The sequence below is a fragment of the Neomonachus schauinslandi genome, chromosome 16 (assembly GCF_002201575.2).
Source record: "Neomonachus schauinslandi chromosome 16, ASM220157v2, whole genome shotgun sequence".
NCBI classification, from domain to species: Eukaryota; Metazoa; Chordata; class Mammalia; order Carnivora; family Phocidae; genus Neomonachus; species Neomonachus schauinslandi.
In genome coordinates, this window is record NC_058418.1 from 59,308,582 (window position 1) to 59,325,402 (window position 16,821).

Consider the following 16,821-nt stretch of genomic DNA (forward strand, 5'->3'; position numbering starts at 1 on the left):
CACTCAACCGACTGAGCCGCCCAGGCGTCCCAGCCATTTTTCCTCTTAAGTGTTGTGGTTTTTATTTAAACCATGGCTTCTATGCTTACAGAAAATATAGAAAATGCAGTAGTCCGCCAGGCCGTCTTGAACAGCTGGGATGAAGCGTCACCCATTTCCCGGAGGGAGACGCGGAGGCCGCCAGGGCGCGAGGGCCGGGGCGCGCAGACGCTGGGGCCCCGGCTTGCCATGAGCCTCCGGGCCGCAGGTGGCAGCAGCGGGCGGCGGGGCTCGATACAATGTAGCGAGGGCAGCGGGGCGGGTTACAATGTAGCGAGGGCGGCGGCGGTCAGGTGAGCGGCGGAGGGGGGAGTCTGGGCGGGCCAGGTGAGGGGCGGGGGTGCTGGCGGTGCAGAGAACCGGGACGCTCGACCCTCGGGGGCCGTCTGGGCCGCCGCGTCCCGGGGCGCGGGGAGCCCCCTCTCCCGAGGGCGCGGGGGCTGAGGAACCCGCCCAGGTTTCCGACCTGCCCGTCCTCCCTGGGGCGCTGGGGGCACAGGGGACCTGCGCTGCCTCCCACCCCGCTCGGGCAGGTTTATCAGCCCAGAGGGGAGCTCCTCCCTCCCCGCTCCCCGGGTGACACTGTCACCGCTTCCGGCCGTCCACACGCGCTGTCTGAAGGATCCGTGAGGCCCGCGGCAGCCCCCAGGGCTGGGCCACCCTCCGGGAATGCGGGGCCTCAGTTTCCTCCCCTAGGGCATGGATGGGCGTGGTGGAAGAGGCCCGCACCTACGCAGAGCGGGTTGGTGAGGGTCCCCAGAGGGTATGCTTGTTGTTGTTGTTGTGAGGGAAGCTGCTGGAGGTATCTCTTAGGGGTGGCTTACTCCTGAGGCCGGCTGTGGCCACTGTGCCAGGCTTCAGTCAGTGGCAAATAACCCTCAAAGGGGCAGTAACTCTGCCCCTGCTCCCCGCAGGGTCCTGCCAGGCCTCCTTCCAGGTAGGAGAAAATAGGATGTACCTTCTCCCCTGTCCCCTCCAGGGAGAATTCTAGGGACCTCCAGTTGTGGCTGGGTGAGAATAGAACCTTTTTGGTGGCTGTGACCCATCAGGAGTGCACCTGAGCTTCAGCCCAGGACCTTTCGGTGCCTCATGAGCCCCTGGCTTTATTCTGAAGTTCCCTTGAATTGCTAAGTTGTCTCATCCTCCCCTCTCTTCCCCTGCCAGAGAAGGGAAGTCTCTAGAGGAGGGCAGAAGTGGGACCGTGGGTTTCCTTCATTCCTCTGAGTCTTCACCTTCCTGCCTGTTCTCAGGGACACCCAGCCTGAATCTGAGTGCGGGGCTCTCTGAGGGGTGAACCTGGTGGGGCAGTGGGGGGCGGGGCCAAGTTAGCTGCCCTGCACTGCAGCCCCTGGGCTTAAGTGTTGGGACCTCACTTGTCTGCCCTCAGAAGCCCAGAGGGAAGTATGATTCTCCAACTTGGCAGGAGAGAGACTGAGGCTGAGAGAGGTCAGATGACCATTTATTCATTCATCCATGGCCTCTATGCCAGGCCTGGAGCTGGCACTGCCCATAAGGAGGCAATTGAAAGATGCTTTTTCCAGGGGAGCTTCCAGCCCAGAGGAGAGCTGTTGGGAGGAGCAGAGGTGTCCCTGACTTTAAGCACCTCTGGCCATAGTTTAAAATGCGGGGAGGTTTCCTTAGAGTTGGGCTGGTCATCCTATGATGACAGATACGGCTTGCTTATCAACAGCTCTGGGCTATGGGCTCTCCTGACATATATAAGTATATACTTAGTCCTTCTACCCACCCCAGGAGGTAGGTATTCTTCCTTATTTGTGGGCAAGAAAATAGGATCACATAGCTCATCACTGGGAGACCCAGAATTTAAATCAGGGCTCTCTGATTTTTTTTTTTTTTAAGATTTTATTTATTTATCTGACAGAGTGAGAGCACAAGCAGGGGGAGTGGCAGGCGGAGGGAGAGGGAGAAGCGGACTCCCTGCTCTGGGATCATGACCTGAGCCGAAGGCAGACGCTTAACCGACTGAGCCACCCAGGCTCCCCAGGGCTATCTGATCACATTCGTAACAATGATAATAGTAAGCTGTAGCTGGTATTTATCAGGTGCATACTGTGTGCTGGCCAGGATACTCGGAACTTTGCATTAACTAATTTAATCTTCATCATAACCCTACACAGTGGGTACTATTATTTCCCCCATTTGAAACATGAGAAATCAAAAGCAAAGAAAGGTCTAGGCATTTGCCCAAGACCATACATGTCAGCTAGGAGCTGACAGATCTGGGATTTGAATAGCACCAATTCATTTTATCACCACAAGGCTCTTGGGGTGATCAGTCAGGATCTGTTTCGGATGTAGGAGATAGAAATCCTTCTCCCAGTAACAGTGGTTTAAACAGAAGTTTATTTCTGTCTTGAATGAAGCCTGGGGTGAAGGAGCTCAGGACTTGTGGGTCAAACCCAAGGTGACTACTCCAGCCCCACGCATTACATCTGTGTCCCAGGCGGCAAGAGGTAGGAAGGGCTAAAGAGGGGCAGTGCCTCCTTTTAAGAAAAATTCCCAAGAGATCTTTCTGTTTAAAATCCATTGGTCATAACATAGTTGCATGACCACATCTAACTATAGGGAGGTTGGGAAATTGCGACAAGCCAAAACTCCAGCTCCCGTCGCCCAGTCAAAGAAGAAAAAACAGACCTGGACTGTTGTTAAAATAGTAAGTGCAGACTTTATTGAAGACTCTTGCAGTAGGGGAAGAGAGACCTCGGTATGGAACTGAGTTCAACTCAGAATATAGCACAGGCAAGTGAGAGTTTACAGCCAAGGAGCAGGGTAAAATCAGTGGGTGGACACTTGCTGAGGGGAGACATCAGGGCTGAGTGGGGAGTCTGGCTAAACTGATCTGACAAGATCTCTGCTGAGGGCAGGCTGGGGTGATCACATGTCACCTGGGGGTGATAGCAGATTTGAGGGTGACCGGGTATCAGGGTGGGGGACTCTTGCTAAACTGATGTAGCAAGGTTCTTGCTAGAACTGGATTTTACAGGAGGAGCCCAGATGGCCTAGGAGAAGGTTCGGGAGCCTGACTACAGGCTAGTCAGGCAAAGAATCTTTGTCACCACTAGGGAAGATGGGGTGAGTGAGTCCTGGCACAGCTGGGTCTGCCCTGCACTCTGGGTGCTTCCCGGGACACTGCGACACCCATCATTTGGAGAGGCACTGGTCATCAGGGCCCAACCACCCTGAGTGAGCTGCCCAAAGCTGTCAGGTAATGAGAGAGAGGAGGCTTAGGCCCATAGCCCATGGCATCTGTGTCCTCTCCTGTGTTGACCCAGGTGCTGGGTCCTGCCAGACTGGAACTCCTCTAACCCACATCCCCACCACAGAGGCCAAACAGGTAGGACAGGTCCCACAGTTAGTGTGGGCGTTTCTGACCCAGATGCAGGGCAGCCAGCACTGGGCAGGGCTGGGGGTGACCCTTGTCATGGCTGTCCTGTCTGGGATCAGTTCTCTTTCTTTTGGAGGGGGTGCAGATAGGAGTCATAGGCTTATGTTTGATAATCACAAATTATTATTATTATTATTTTTTAAAGATTTTATTTATGTATTTGAGACAGAGAGAATGAGAGAGAGAGAGCACATGAGAGGGGGGAGGGTCAGAGGGAGAAGCAGGCTCCCTGCCGAGCAGGGAGCCCGATGCGGGACTCGATCCAGGGACTCCAGGATCATGACCTGAGCCGAAGGCAGTCGCTTAACCAACTGAGCCACCCAGGCGCCCCCAATAATCACAAATTATTTTAGACTAAACAGGTACAGAGAAAGCATAACTAATACCTGGCACTTAAAGTGCTGCAAAGTGTTTTAAAAAAAATCTGATTTCCTATGAACTCATGTCACCCTGGAAGCAGAGAGGCTAAGGAAGTGGGATGACCTGGGATGCAAACCACTGCCCCCAATCGAAGCCCCTATCTCCCTCTCAGGAGCCATCAGCCCTGTGTGTTCTGCCGCTCGCTGAGCTCTTGGGAGGGGAGAGCAGTGCCAGGTGGTGAACTAGTCATTTCCTAGTTCCTGGGATCCCGAGGTGTGGGGCCACTGACTCAGGCCACATAGAGCATGAGTGGGAATCCAGACCAGTGAGGTGCCATGCTGGCCTCCATGATGACTAACGAGCCGGCAGAGATGGAGAGCTCCTTGGGGCACCAGGAAGATGGGCCCTGCCCAAGGCCACGCTGCAGGTGGCAGAGCAGGCCTGGACCCTGGCATTGGCTCCAGAGTGTCCAGCACTGTGACCTCTGACAGTCACCACTGATGGTTCTGCTCAGGGGCTATGGCTTTGGGGTGCTCTGACAGAAAAGGAGTACCCCTGCTCGGGGCCAGAAGTAGAAAACTGAGTCCTGGGAGGTGTTGGCTCATGGGAGCCGCCAACCCTTTCCTTCGGAGCAGTGAGGGCACAGCTGGACTGGGGCTGAATGAGGACCCTGTACTGGGAGGTAGGGGGCCTAGGTTCCCGCCTGGCTGGGTACTCTTGGGTAGGTCGTGTCCGTCTCCTACCTCTGTTCCATCTGCGTGCCCCGGGTGGGTTGCTGTTGCCGAGGGGATGCTACCAGTGGGGACCTAGGTGAGGGGGCTGAGCTGGTTTGAGGAGGGACAGAGGATGGGCGGCCGTGTTGTGCGGATGTTCCACCTGGACCCTCCTGGCAGACTGAAGGAGGCCAGACATCCCCTCTGGAGCCCCAGGAACTCAGGAAGGGGATGGGAATGCAGTGAGTCGAGGAGCTGGATGCTCATCTCTGCCCTACCCTGCCCTGCAGGTGGGATGCTATGGAATATGATGAGAAGCTGGCCCGGTTCCGGCAGGCCCACCTCAACCCCTTCAACAAGGAGCCTGGGCCAAGGCAGCATGAGCAGAGGGCCAGGGAGGAGGCCCCAGAAGTCGCTTCTGAAGGTAGGTGCTTGGGGGAGGCCTGAGTGGGCAATCCGACCCCTCACTTGGGACCTGCATCCTCCCTTCCTAGTGCCGCCCATGGAGCATGCTGGCTTTCCCATGTAGCTGGGTCCCTTGCTGGCCACCTCCCCTGTCTGCTCAGCACAAATCACGTTCTGCCTGTTCTGTGGCCCCACGAGGACACACGCTCCCAAGGGCAGGGATGTGTGACTGTCTTGTCACTGCTGCGTTGCCGGGCAGATACTCAGGGAATACTTGGGAAGGGAACTCAGAGCTGAGATCTGGTCAGGGAGAGGATGGAGTGGCCTGGACAGAGGCCCAGCTCTTCTGGGGGTCAGGAGAGTGGGGCTCTAAGAGCTGCAGATGCAGTCAGGAAGGGTATTCAGGGTGTGTGTGCGCACGCAGAAACCTCCTAGAGTCCACACAGGGGTCCGGAAATTCTGTTGTGCAACCGTCCAGCAGCCTTGAATCCATATACGCATACGTAAGGTATGCCTTAGAAATTGGGATGTTTCTGGGGCGTTGGGTGGCTCAGCCCATTGGGTGTCTGACTTGGGCTCAGGTCGTGATCCCAGAGTCCTAGGATCGAGCCCCGTGCGGGGAGTCTGCTTATGCCTCTTCCTCTCCCTCAGCCCCTTCCCCTGCTGATGGCTCTGTCTGTCTCAAATAAATAAAATATTAAAAAAGAGAGAGAGAGAAAATAGGATGTTTCTCTAATACTGTTTTGTGGACCTCTCTTTTTTTTTTTTTTTTTAAAGATTTTATTTGTTTATTTGAGAGAGAGACTGAGATAGAGAGAGAGCACATGAGAGGGGGGAGGGTCAGAGGGAGAAGCAGACCCCCCGCCGAGCAGGGAGCCTGATGCGGGACTCGATCCTGAGACTCCAGGATCATGACCTGAGCCGAAGGCAGTCGCCCAACCAACTGAGCCACCCAGGCGCCCCTTTTGTGGACCTCTCTTAGCACCATGGGTATCCACCTCATCTTGGTTTCTTTCTTTTTTTTTTTTTTTTTATTTTTAGATTTTTTTTCCCCCCACCTCATCTTTTTGGATGGCTCTCTTATTTATTTAGGATATGGGTTCCTTTGCACATGCAAACAGGGCAGATACCAGGGCGGGGCCTGGCTCCCCTCAGCACCTCCTGTGGGCTTCTCCCGTCCCCAACCTGCTTCTGGGGGAAAGGCAGGTTGATTTTTCTTCTTTTTTTTTTTTTTAAAGATTTTATTTCTTTACTTGACAGAGAGAGCAAGAGAGCACAAGTAGGGGGAACAGTAGAGGGAGAGGGAGAAGCAGGCTCCTCGGCAAGCAGGGAGCCCGATGCGGGGCTCGATCCCAGGACCCCGGGATCATGACCTTAGCTGAAGGCAGATGCTCAACCATCTGAGCCACCCAGGCGCCCGGCAGGTTGATTTTTCTTTCTCTCTCTGCTGCCCTTCACACCTGTACCCACTGCAGAGGCCCTGCCTGAGCTGCCCCCTGGAGAGCCAGAGTTCTGCTGCACTGAGCGAGTGATGGATCTCGGCTTATCTGAGGACCACTTTTCCCGCCCTGTGGTAAGGTTTGGGCCTGGAGTGGGGAGGGGGACTGGGTGAGCCCCCGAGGAGGAGGAACCAGCCATTTCCTTGTCACCCCGTCCTCAGGCAGCAGGGCCAGCCCACCTTGGCTGGGGCTCCTGGGCCTTGAATCTGAGACCCACATGACAGCTGACTCTCATCTCCAAAACCTGTTTGGGAGCCAGGGAAGATCAGCCGAACTGGGGTTTGGGACCTGAAGCTGCTCTTCTTGTGTGGGGCCATCCGTCTCCCCATGTTCCCGGTTCCTGGGAGGCAGACATGAGGGTTGGCTCCATCTGGGTCCTGGGGGATCCTGTGGCTGTGCAGCAGGATGAGGGAAGGACCACAGGGCCACTCTCCTCTGTTCAACTTTTTTGTTCTATGGAAGCTTTTTCTTTTTTTTAACTAAAGGGCTCTAATAATCTATTTTAAAAAGTTTGAACATCTTTCAGTTTTATGCAAAGTATCTTCAACAGAAATATTCTAATGTAACTGAAATCAAAAAAGATTCACCCAGAAGCCCCTAGTTCTCATTTACTTGTCATTTTGTATTTGTATTTTGTGTCTTCATTAAAGAAATGTTTGAGCCCCTCCTAGGGGCCACACACTGAGCTTCCAGAGTAGGGTTGTCACCTCCTCTTTGCCTGGTCTCCTGGAGGTGGAGGGTGGCTCCTGAGGGCAGTTCTACCCTTTGCCTGGGGCGAGATCAGCCTCAGCTCCCCTGCTCAGACTTGAGCCTGGCTTCCTTCCCTATTGACAGCAGGGTCCCAAGCCCAGGGCCTTTGTTGGGCCCTGGCTCTGAGTCCTTGTGCGGTGCTGGTGCTAGGGGTGGGTGGGTGTCCGGGGCATCTCTGGGCTTGGTGATTAAGCTGGAGGCCACTTCCTCTCCTTCATGACAGGCAAATTGTATTTCCCCAGCTTTCATCCAAGAGGAAGCTCTGTAGAAGTAAGCAAAATAGCATAGCCAGAAAAATGATTAGGTTTCTACAAGAAGGAAGTTGTGTTTTGAAAAACATCCTGAATTAGGTTTTCAGAGGCCTGTGAGTGGACAGGTCCAGCTGGCAGGCAGGAGGCATGGGGTGGTTCCTACCTGTGCTGGTAACTTTCCCGGGCCTTGAGCAAATCCTCGGCCCCTCCCTCTGGGCTTCAGTTTCTTCACTGAGGCAAGCGAGGAGCAGGGAGGTCTGCTCTGGGCTTGACCTCCACGTGGAGAACATGCAGGGTAGGCATCTGATGCTGTCACCTGCCGCACCGCCCCCCCCCAACCTGGGCAGGGTCTGTTCCTGGCTTCTGACATTCAGCAGCTGCGGCAGGCTATCGAGGAGTGCAAGCAGGTGATTCTGGAGCTTCCCGAGCAGTCGGAGAAGCAGAAGGACGCCGTTGTGAGGCTCATCCACCTCCGGCTGAAGCTCCAGGAGCTGAAGGTGGGTGCTGACGTACCCCACCATGGAGGCTACTGGAGCAATGTGAGAATGAAGTTCTAGAGGCTGGGGAGCTGAGGGACTGAGATAGAAAGCCACCCAGAAAGGTGGGGACAGAGGTGGGCCTTCACCCCATGTGCAGACTATTTCTCTATTAGTCTAATCTGGATTGGCCAGTCTTGGGCACACGCCCACCCACTGGCTCAAGTAAGTGAGGTCAGTCCCTCCTTGAACCTTATGACCTAGAGTGGGTGGGGGGTGATGGTGGCCTCCTGAGTGTTTCACGAAGGGGACAGCAGTAAGGGTAATGGATCCTAGAGGCCAAAACCTACAGGTGCACATTGACTGTGTGTGCCCTTTAACTTGCTGCTGCCGTGTCCCTGCACGGCTCATGCGTCCCTGGGAATTTAGAAAGCAGAGTATTCATTAGGGTGTAAGTAAGGCTGTGGTAACAAAGACACCCCAAAATACAGTGGCTTAAAGGAATGACATGAAATTTCACTCATGTGGAGATCCTGTAGGTGATCTAGGCCCATATGGCAGCTAATGGTGTTGGAGGTCCCAGGCCCTCTGTTTTTGTTGCTTTGCCAGTCCGTGTGGAGAATCCAATATGGCCACATGTCCCCTCTGGGTCTGTACTCAGCAGGAAAAAATGGTGGGAGGGGAGAGAAAGCCTTATAACTCCTGCTCACACACCCTTGACCCTAACATCGTCCCAGAACAGCACCTGGGTGCAGGGAAAGTCAGTCTATTGTCTGGGCGGCCCAGGCCTGACTGATTACTGGGGAGTTCTATTTCTTTTTTTTTTAAGATTTTTTTTTTTTTTTTATTTGAGAGAGAGAGAATGAGAGAGAGCAAGCACATGAGAGGGGGGAGGGTCAGAGGGAGAAGCAGGCTCCCTGCCAGGCAGGGAGCCCGATGCGGGACTGGATCCTGGGACTCCAGGATCATGACCTGAGCCGAAGGCAGTCGCTTAACCAACTGAGCCACCCAGGTGCCCCATGATTTTATTTATTTAAGAGAGAGAGAGCATGAGAAGGGGGAGGGTCAGAGGGAGAAGCAGACTCCCTGCCGAGCAGGGAGCCCGATGCGGGACTCGATCCAGGGACTCCAGGATCATGACCTGAGCCGAAGGCAGTCGCTCAACCAACTGAGCCACCCAGGCGCCCGGGAGTTCTATTTCTAAAGGGAAAAGGGGTGTGACATTGAGGGAAACTCACAATATCTGCTGTGAATGGTACTGGAAGAAGTAAGCAAAGGGGTTCATGGGAAGGGAAAGCAGTTGCAGCAGGCTCACATGTGATGCCTCCCGGGCCTCTCTTCAGGACCCCAGTGAGGATGAGCCCAACATCCGAGTCCTCCTGGAGCACCGTTTCTACAAGGAGAAGAGCAAGAGTGTCAAGCAAACTTGTGACAAGTGTAACACCATTATCTGGGGGCTCATTCAGACCTGGTATACGTGCACAGGTAGGCCAACACCCAGACCTGCTTTGTCAGGGGGCAGTCCTGGTCCCCGGGCAGGGCAGAGACCTGGCAGCTCTGGGTTGTGTTTGGGTGCCTTCTGCGCAGTACTCAGTATTTACTGAGCCTTGTGGCCTACCTGGGATGAAACAAGGGACAAAAGACCCAAACTCCTGCCTTTACCAGGCTCACATCCACATTTGGCTTTCTAGTATGCCAGAGGTGGCTATTCAAATTTAAATTAGTTAAAATAAATAAGTACTTCATTCCTTAGCTGTGCTATCCCAATAGCCATATGAGGCTGGTGGGCACCATATGGGACATTTCCATTTTTGCAGAGAATTCCTGTGGATGGTTCTGTTCCGAATGAGCATATGGTGTGTTAGACAATAGAGTACATTGACAAAAAAAAAATAAGGAAAGGGAACAGCATGGGTCAGGGAGTGTTATGGGTGTGACTTTAGGGTGGAATGAAAAGGCGTCATGTGACATTCAAGCAAAACTTGGAAGTCAGGGAGTAAGCCAGGAGTATATGTGGGTAAGAATGTTCCTGTGAGGGAGTTCTGTGCAAAGGCCCTGTGGCTAGTGTGTGTCCAGTGTCTTCAGTGTGGGGCAGAGAGAAGTGTGGCTGGGGCATTGTACCCGAGAGGAGGTTGGTCGAGTGGGCTCAGAGGTGGCCGTGTGCTTTCCTTTAAGTGCACTGGGGGCCATGGGTCGGTGCTGGACATGCCTAGGTTTTAAAAGGACCACTCTGGCCGCTGAGCTGAGCATGGACTGAAGGAAGGAGTGCAGAGGGGGAGGGGGAGGATGATGGCCCTCTGATCAGGATGGAGTCTTTTGGGTGAGAAGCGTCCAGGTGCGGCACTAGCCGAAGGGCTGGAAACAGGCATAAAAGAGGCGTTGAGATGACGTTACAAATTTTAGCCTCAGCTGGTGGGAAGAAGGAGTTACTGAAATCTGAGGCGGGAAAACTGTGCGTGGGAGGTGGGTTTGTTAAGGAAGAGCGAGAATTTCATTTAGACAGAGTGAGTTTGATGCCCTTGAGGCATCCAGGTGGGAATGGCAGGTTTTGGAGTTGAGGAGGGAGGTCTGCATGCACCCCCAGGGCAACGCTTGGGATGGGGACTGACAAGGTCTTTGAAGTTCTGGGACCTACAGTGGGGCCTTGAGAAGCTCTCAGATTGATGTGGGAATTGGGGTAGAGCTGAAGGCCAGTCTGGGCTGCAGCATGCCCCCCACTTCTGAAAGGCACAGTGTTGGTCTCCCCACCCCAGGCTGCTATTACCGATGCCACAGCAAGTGCTTGAACCTCATCTCCAAGCCCTGTGTGCGCTCCAAAGTCAGCCACCAAGCCGAATATGAGCTGAACATCTGCCCTGAGACAGGGCTGGACAGCCAAGATTACCGTTGCGCCGAGTGCCGGGCGCCCATCTCTCTGCGTGAGTGCCCCAGGAAGGATCGGGGCGCAGGGTGAGGGAGGCTGCTTTGGGCAGGTGTAAGGAAATTGGATACATCAGACAGCTAGGGACAGCTGGGCTCCTGTGGGTGGTGTCCTGCTCTCCTTCCTTGGGACGTGACAAGGGGCTGCGACCTGCACCCTTTCACTTGCCATTCGAGCACACTGAGGTTCCAGCCCAGGTCACCTAGGGGTTCCCACAGGGCTGGCCTGCACTCAGCCTCCCGCGTGGCCCCATTGACACAGAAAGCCCACCCACATGGGAAAAATCGCACAATACCATTCATGTGCCTCGTGTCATAGATTTACTAATGTTAATTCATGGGGTCCTCTCAGCAGTCCTGTGGTGTCATTTTACTGATGACCAAACTGAGGGTAGCAGGGTGCCCTGATCTGCCTCAGGTCCTGTGGCTGAGAAGAGGTTGTGTCCCGTCTGCAGGGTGGCACCTCCCAGGTCAGCTGCCTCTTTCCCCCATATGCTTTCCGTGCTTTCTGTGGTTCCTAAGCTGTCAGGGACCCCGGAGGCAGCCCCCACTTGTAATGACCCGTCCCGCCTGCAGGGGGCGTGCCCAGCGAGGCCCGGCAGTGCGACTACACGGGCCAGTATTACTGCAGCCATTGCCACTGGAATGACCTGGCCGTCATCCCCGCGCGAGTCGTGCACAACTGGGACTTCGAGCCGCGCAAGGCAAGGGCAGGGGAGCAGGGCCCAAGGGCTGGTATAGGGGCTGGGGGGCAGGGAAGGGGCTGGGAGGGGAGGAGATGGAGCCCCAAGGAGGGAGAGCCGGTGCTCGGCCCTGGCTTAGGTTGGGGGGAGCATGGTTCTGGGGGTGGCGTGTATAATGCCGGAGGTGCCCCTCCACCATGCCCCTCAGGTGTCCCGCTGCAGCATGCGTTACCTGGCGCTGATGGTGTCTCGGCCGGTTCTCAGGCTGCGGGAGATCAACCCTCTGCTGTTCAACTATGTGGAGGGGCTGGTGGAGATCCGGGTAAGGCTGGAGGGGGCAGGGGTGAGGGTGGACCTTGCTCTCCCCGTGTGCCCTGGGAGCAGAGGAGAGCTGCCACCTGCTAAGGTTCAGGGGGCCCCTCAAGGTTCAGGGGGCCCCTCAGCTGTCCTTAGGGTTAAAGACCCTAGAGCAGTGTCTGGTCACAATATGATGACTAGGCCCAGAGGCAATTTGAAATTTTCTAGTAGCCACATTAAAAGAGTAAAAAGCAGGTAAAGTTCATTTTAATAGTATATTTTATATGACCCAGCGTATCCAAAAGATTATTTCAAGATAATCAACATACAACATTATTCTTTCTCTTTTTTGTACAACGTGTTTGAGGATGAGTGCTCCTCTGGGGGCATTGGCCGGGAAGCTGGGGTTCGAACTTGAGCTTGGCTGGAGCTCTCAGATCTGGGACCATCCTGGGGGACGTGAAAGCACCGTCTGTCCCCTCCTGACCTGGAGTGCCAGCCCCCTCGGCCCCCAGATGAGCCACGGCGCAGCCCTGCCCTGGCTGTGAATACCGACCTGCCCCTGTTGTCCACAGAAGCTGCGCCAGGACATCCTGCTCATGAAGCCGTACTTCATTACTTGCAAGGAGGCCATGGAAGCTCGTCTCCTCCTGCAGGTCAGGCCCCTGGGAATCCGGGGGGTGGGCAAAGGGGAAGCGGAGAGCCAGGGCAGCGAGGACACGCTGTGCCCAAGTCTTTTTCCGATGACGTCATAGCTTGCGTGTGCTGTGCTTTAGCAGAGGGTCTCCCCTGCTGTGTTCCAAGGAGCACTAGGTCTTCAGTGAGCACACAGGCATTCCATCCACAAAAGTGTTCTCTGGTTCCATCACCAAGGGAAGCGGCTATCGCCCTGCAGCCCTCACCTGGGTCTCCATGTAGTGGACCAGGCACAGTTCTGCGCAGGCAGGGGTGACCACAAACACACTTCACGGCTCATCTGTTTGTTCCACAAACATTCATGGGTATTCACTGTTCTAGAGCGTAGGGAGCAGGGAACAAAACCAGCAGGAATCCATGTCCTCACTTCAGGTGGGGAGAAAAACAAACAGTCAGGGGGAGGTGAGGTCTGTGGACAAGATAAAGCAGGGAAAGGAGGTTGTTAACAGGGTGAGGCCCGGGAGGAGGTATGGCATGCTGGGCAGAGGGTGGGGGGAGGGTGCCTGGAGCAAGAAGGTGGCCAGTGTGGCTGGGGGAGCGCGGTGCTCGGCCCAGAGACCGACACCCTCTCTTGCTCCTGTGAGCCCCCAAGGGCCTGGAGGATGGGAGTGTCAGTGGGTGGGCAGCGGAAGGGGCCCTCACCCGGTGTTTGGGGTCACGGTTGCTGGGACCCACAGCTCCAGGACCGGCAGCATTTTGTGGAGAACGATGAGATGTACTCCGTGCAGGACCTGCTAGACGCGCACACAGGCCGCCTCGGCTGCTCACTCACGGAGACCCACACGCTCTTCGCCAAGCACATCAAGCTGGACTGTGAGGTGGGCTCCCTGCCGCAGACCAGGGGGCATCTCTCTCTCTGCTCCCAGTCCCCAGGGCAGGGCGGGCGGGCAGGCCGCTTGGCCCAGTGTGTCCTTGGCTCAGGTGCCCTTTGGAGCAGGCACTGACCCGCCCTCCGCCCTGTCGCCCCCAGCGGTGTCAGGCCAAGGGCTTCGTGTGTGAGCTCTGCAGAGAGGGTGACGTACTCTTCCCCTTCGACAGCCACACGTCCGTGTGCACCGACTGCTGTGCTGTCTTCCACAGGTCAGTGTGGCCGGACCCACCCTCAGCCAGGCGTGCTGGCTCCCCGCGGGTGCGCAGGGAGGGAGGGAGGGAGGGAGGGGGAGACAGGCTTTTGGTCGTCTGTCTTTGCTGCCTGATTTTCAAAGCCCTTTGCCTTGATCCTAGATACGGGGTGAGACCCTGATCTGTGTGACTAAAGTCGAGGTTCCACTGGGGACAAGCCCCTGTGGGGCTGGGGAGGGGTGCGGCCCAGACCCCAGGTTGCACATGGTGTCTGACTGGCGCCCCTTCCCCACCAGACCTGAGGTGTAGTGGAGGCCAGAGGTCCCTCAGCTTTCTAGCTCCTGGCACCCACAGTGTCTCAGTGATTTTTTCAAACATCCCTAGGCCAAAAGAAATACCTAACATTTTTTTTTTTTTAAAGATTTTATTTATTTATTTGACAGAGAGAGAGACAGCGAGAGAGAGAACACAAGCAGGGGGAGCGGGAGAGGGAGAAGCAGGCTTCCCGCCGAGCAGGGAGCCCGATGCGGGACTCGATCCCGGGACTCCGGGATCATGACCTGAGCCGAAGGCAGTCGCTTAACCGACTGAGCCACCCAGGCGCCCCAAAATACCTAACATTTTTTATTAAGTACTTAGGTTCAAACAGTGTAAGCATTTATGACAGAAAGACCTAGTGGATGTTTGGAAAAATAGTACAGTTACTAATTGTAGATGTGCACCTGCTGGGCCCTGCATGATGCCTCACACTGCATTCAGATGGGCACCTCCCATTTCTGCCCACGTGGATTTTTGTTGGGCACTTGCTGTCCGTCCTAGCAAGCACTGACACTGCAGCCTGGGACAGCTGTCACAGAAAGGACTGTAGCGGAAGCGATGCTCCAGCTGTGGATTCTGTGGACCAGCAGTCCCCAGGACCCTGTGCACCCCCAGTGCCCCAGTGGAGGCTCTGTGCAGTGTTGGTAAGAACAGGTATGGAAGCCGAGACACTGAGAGCTCCAAGCAGAAGTCGGATGGTAACCAGCTAGCAGGTGTGGACCCTGTAGGAGGGGTCTGCACTGAGCACTGGACCCCAGGCCTGGGTGCACCTGGTGCAGACCTGGTTTCTGCCCTCTGGGAGAAACTGCGTCTGTTTCCCCATCCGTAGAGGGGGTAGAAGGGCCTGACTTAGGAAGTCTGGGAAGGCTCAGCGGTAGAATTTCACATGCAGAGAGCCCAGACCCTTGCTGGGGCTGACCCCACCCTCCCTGTCCCCAGGGACTGCTACTATGACAACTCCACCACGTGTCCCAAATGTGCTCGGCTCACCTTGCGGAAGCAGTCACTCTTCCAGGAGCCTGGTCCAGATGTGGATGCCTAGAGCAACAGGAACCCCTCCCAGGCCTCTCTGGCATCCAAACTGCTGGTCATTGCCAAAGTCAAGGTGTTTCTTGTGTTCTGGAGACCCCTAGGGTGCAGTCCCTGGACCTCTCACCTGTGCTGGGCCAGAGGGGTGTAAGCAGCACCATGAGGACCGTCGTCCCTCTCCCAGGCACTTGCTGGGACTTGGGGCAGTCTCGCCTGGCTCTTTCCTGGGTGTGTTGCTGTGGAGGCTGCAGGGCTCCATAAGCAGGGAAGTGGGGAAAGGCTTCTCCCCGCCCCCTGTGGCAAAGAGCCTTGGGGAGGCACTTGGGGCCAAGGCCGCTGGGCTTTGGCCACCCTGAGAACCCCCAGAGGGCTTTGGGGGAGTGGCCGACGAGCCTTGGGAAAGCTGGCTGCAGACACCCAGGCTGGGCCTGAGTTTTCTCTGCAATGGATGGTTTGGATCTACCTGGAGGACCCCATCCCCTTGGCCCCTTGTGTGGGGACTTGTAGTTGTTCACGACTGTCTCCTGAGGGCCCTGCTCCTGCCTCTCAAAGTTCTCTCTGGGTTCTCCTCCAACAGGGCCAGTCCTGGGGGTTCCCACTTCTGTACAACGTGGAGGGAAGGGGGCTGTGAAGCTCTTCCCGGTGGACCAGCCCCTGCTCTGGCCTTTGCTCTCCCAGCTTACGGTGGTGCTCTAGGCTGGGTGGTTGGGGGTGCAGTTGGAAGAGGCTGTCCTGCTTCCCAGTTTGGAGCAGGGACTGTGACCCTGGGGGAGGTTCTAGGTTAGGCAGCAGGGTTGGCTGCCATCGGCCTGTTTGCCTGAGGAGCTCCACGTGCCAGTGGAGGGCTCCGGACAGCTCACAGACCACCACCAGCCTGTGGCCTTTTGTCTGGGGGCCTGAGGTCAGGCACTGGGAATATTTGCTCAAGGGAGCTTTGGGCAGGAATCCCAGAGCGTGTGCAGGAAGACTGGGGCATGGGATGTGGAAGGTCCTGTATACCAGCTGACAAATGGAACCCCTGGACAGAGCATAAGAACCCACAGCACTTCACCGGGGGAGCGTCGGCCTCGGTGTTTGCAGGGATGCTTCGTGCTTTAGAGACCCTGCTATAGAGGGGGTGGCCTGTGGGAGCAGGACGTTTCTGGATGTGGCTCTCCAGTCTTTTGTGCCCTCTTGCCCGGATTGTGCTTGGCTGCTGATGTGCACGGTTGACACGCGTGGGTGGTGGTGGTGGAACAGAGCCATTGGATATCCGTCCGCTGCGACCTGCAGCGGAAAGGTCAGCCTAGCTTGCTGGCCGATAAGAGGGGTGGATAAAGACAGTGTCCCCTCCTCCTCGCTTCTCTGCACCATCAGAAAAGCCTCACATGGTGGCTTTAGGCAGTCCTCTTGCGGTGTGTTCTGATCTGCCTCGGGGAAACAGTGTGAAGCAAACACTGGTGAGGTTGGGTCAACGGCAGGTCCCCGTCCTGCTTCCCCTTCCTCTCTAGGGCTGGAGAAGGACTTAAGGGCCAAACGCCCTTTTCCTACACCCCCAGATCTGCACATTTCTCACCACTGCATTACATTTCTGTCATAAGGATATTGGCCATTCCTGAATATACTGTGTAATGAACATCACATTATTCCAGTTATAATCACTGTGTCCATAGGAAGCGTTAATATGCTGGCATCTGCTGGACGAAGAGTTGGCTCCCTTTTCTTTTTAACTGCCTCCATTTCCTCCTCCCCAGTATCTCCACCTACCCTTTCTGAATGGCAGAGTCTTTAAACAAAATCATGTGTGGGTCTTGGGAGTCCACAGTATGGTACAAGAACCCACCGAAGAACCAGTTTGCATGGCCAGCCCTTCACAGAAGAGCAGTAGGGATATCTAGCTGTAATAATGCCGCAGCTGCTGTCTCATTAAATCTGTGTT

At 55.6% G+C, this 16,821-nt stretch overlaps 1 protein-coding gene across 8 annotated transcripts; it reads left to right on the forward strand.

The window, feature by feature from the left end:
- Window positions 1–317: 317 nt before the first annotated feature.
- On the forward strand, window positions 318–16,821 carry DEF8 (differentially expressed in FDCP 8 homolog). Of its 8 annotated transcripts, none has more exons than XM_021702238.1 (12): window positions 318–332; window positions 4,809–4,942; window positions 6,399–6,496; window positions 7,771–7,920; window positions 9,243–9,384; window positions 10,653–10,817; window positions 11,395–11,522; window positions 11,710–11,823; window positions 12,374–12,454; window positions 13,172–13,312; window positions 13,465–13,574; window positions 14,814–16,821. In XM_021702238.1, exons 2-12 carry the CDS (start codon window positions 4,819–4,821, stop codon window positions 14,914–14,916), a joined length of 1,356 nt encoding a protein of 451 aa, XP_021557913.1. In that variant the 5' UTR covers window positions 318–332; window positions 4,809–4,818; the 3' UTR covers window positions 14,917–16,821. The 8 variants fall into 8 exon arrangements, with proteins under 8 accessions (XP_021557913.1, XP_021557937.1, XP_021557954.1 ...); XM_021702262.1 differs by lacking the exon at window positions 318–332 and adding an exon at window positions 353–366; XM_021702279.1 differs by lacking the exon at window positions 318–332 and adding an exon at window positions 378–802.

Excerpts from the sequence above, each read along its gene's own strand:
- DEF8 (XM_021702238.1), top strand. The coding sequence starts at position 4,819 with ATGGAATATGATGAGAAGCTGGCCCGGTTCCGGCAGGCCCACCTCAAC. Across the intron at positions 7,921-9,242 it reads TGAAGCTCCAGGAGCTGAAG|GACCCCAGTGAGGATGAGCC; the intron begins GTGGGTGCTGAC and ends GCCTCTCTTCAG. Across the intron at positions 13,313-13,464 it reads ACATCAAGCTGGACTGTGAG|CGGTGTCAGGCCAAGGGCTT; the intron begins GTGGGCTCCCTG and ends TGTCGCCCCCAG.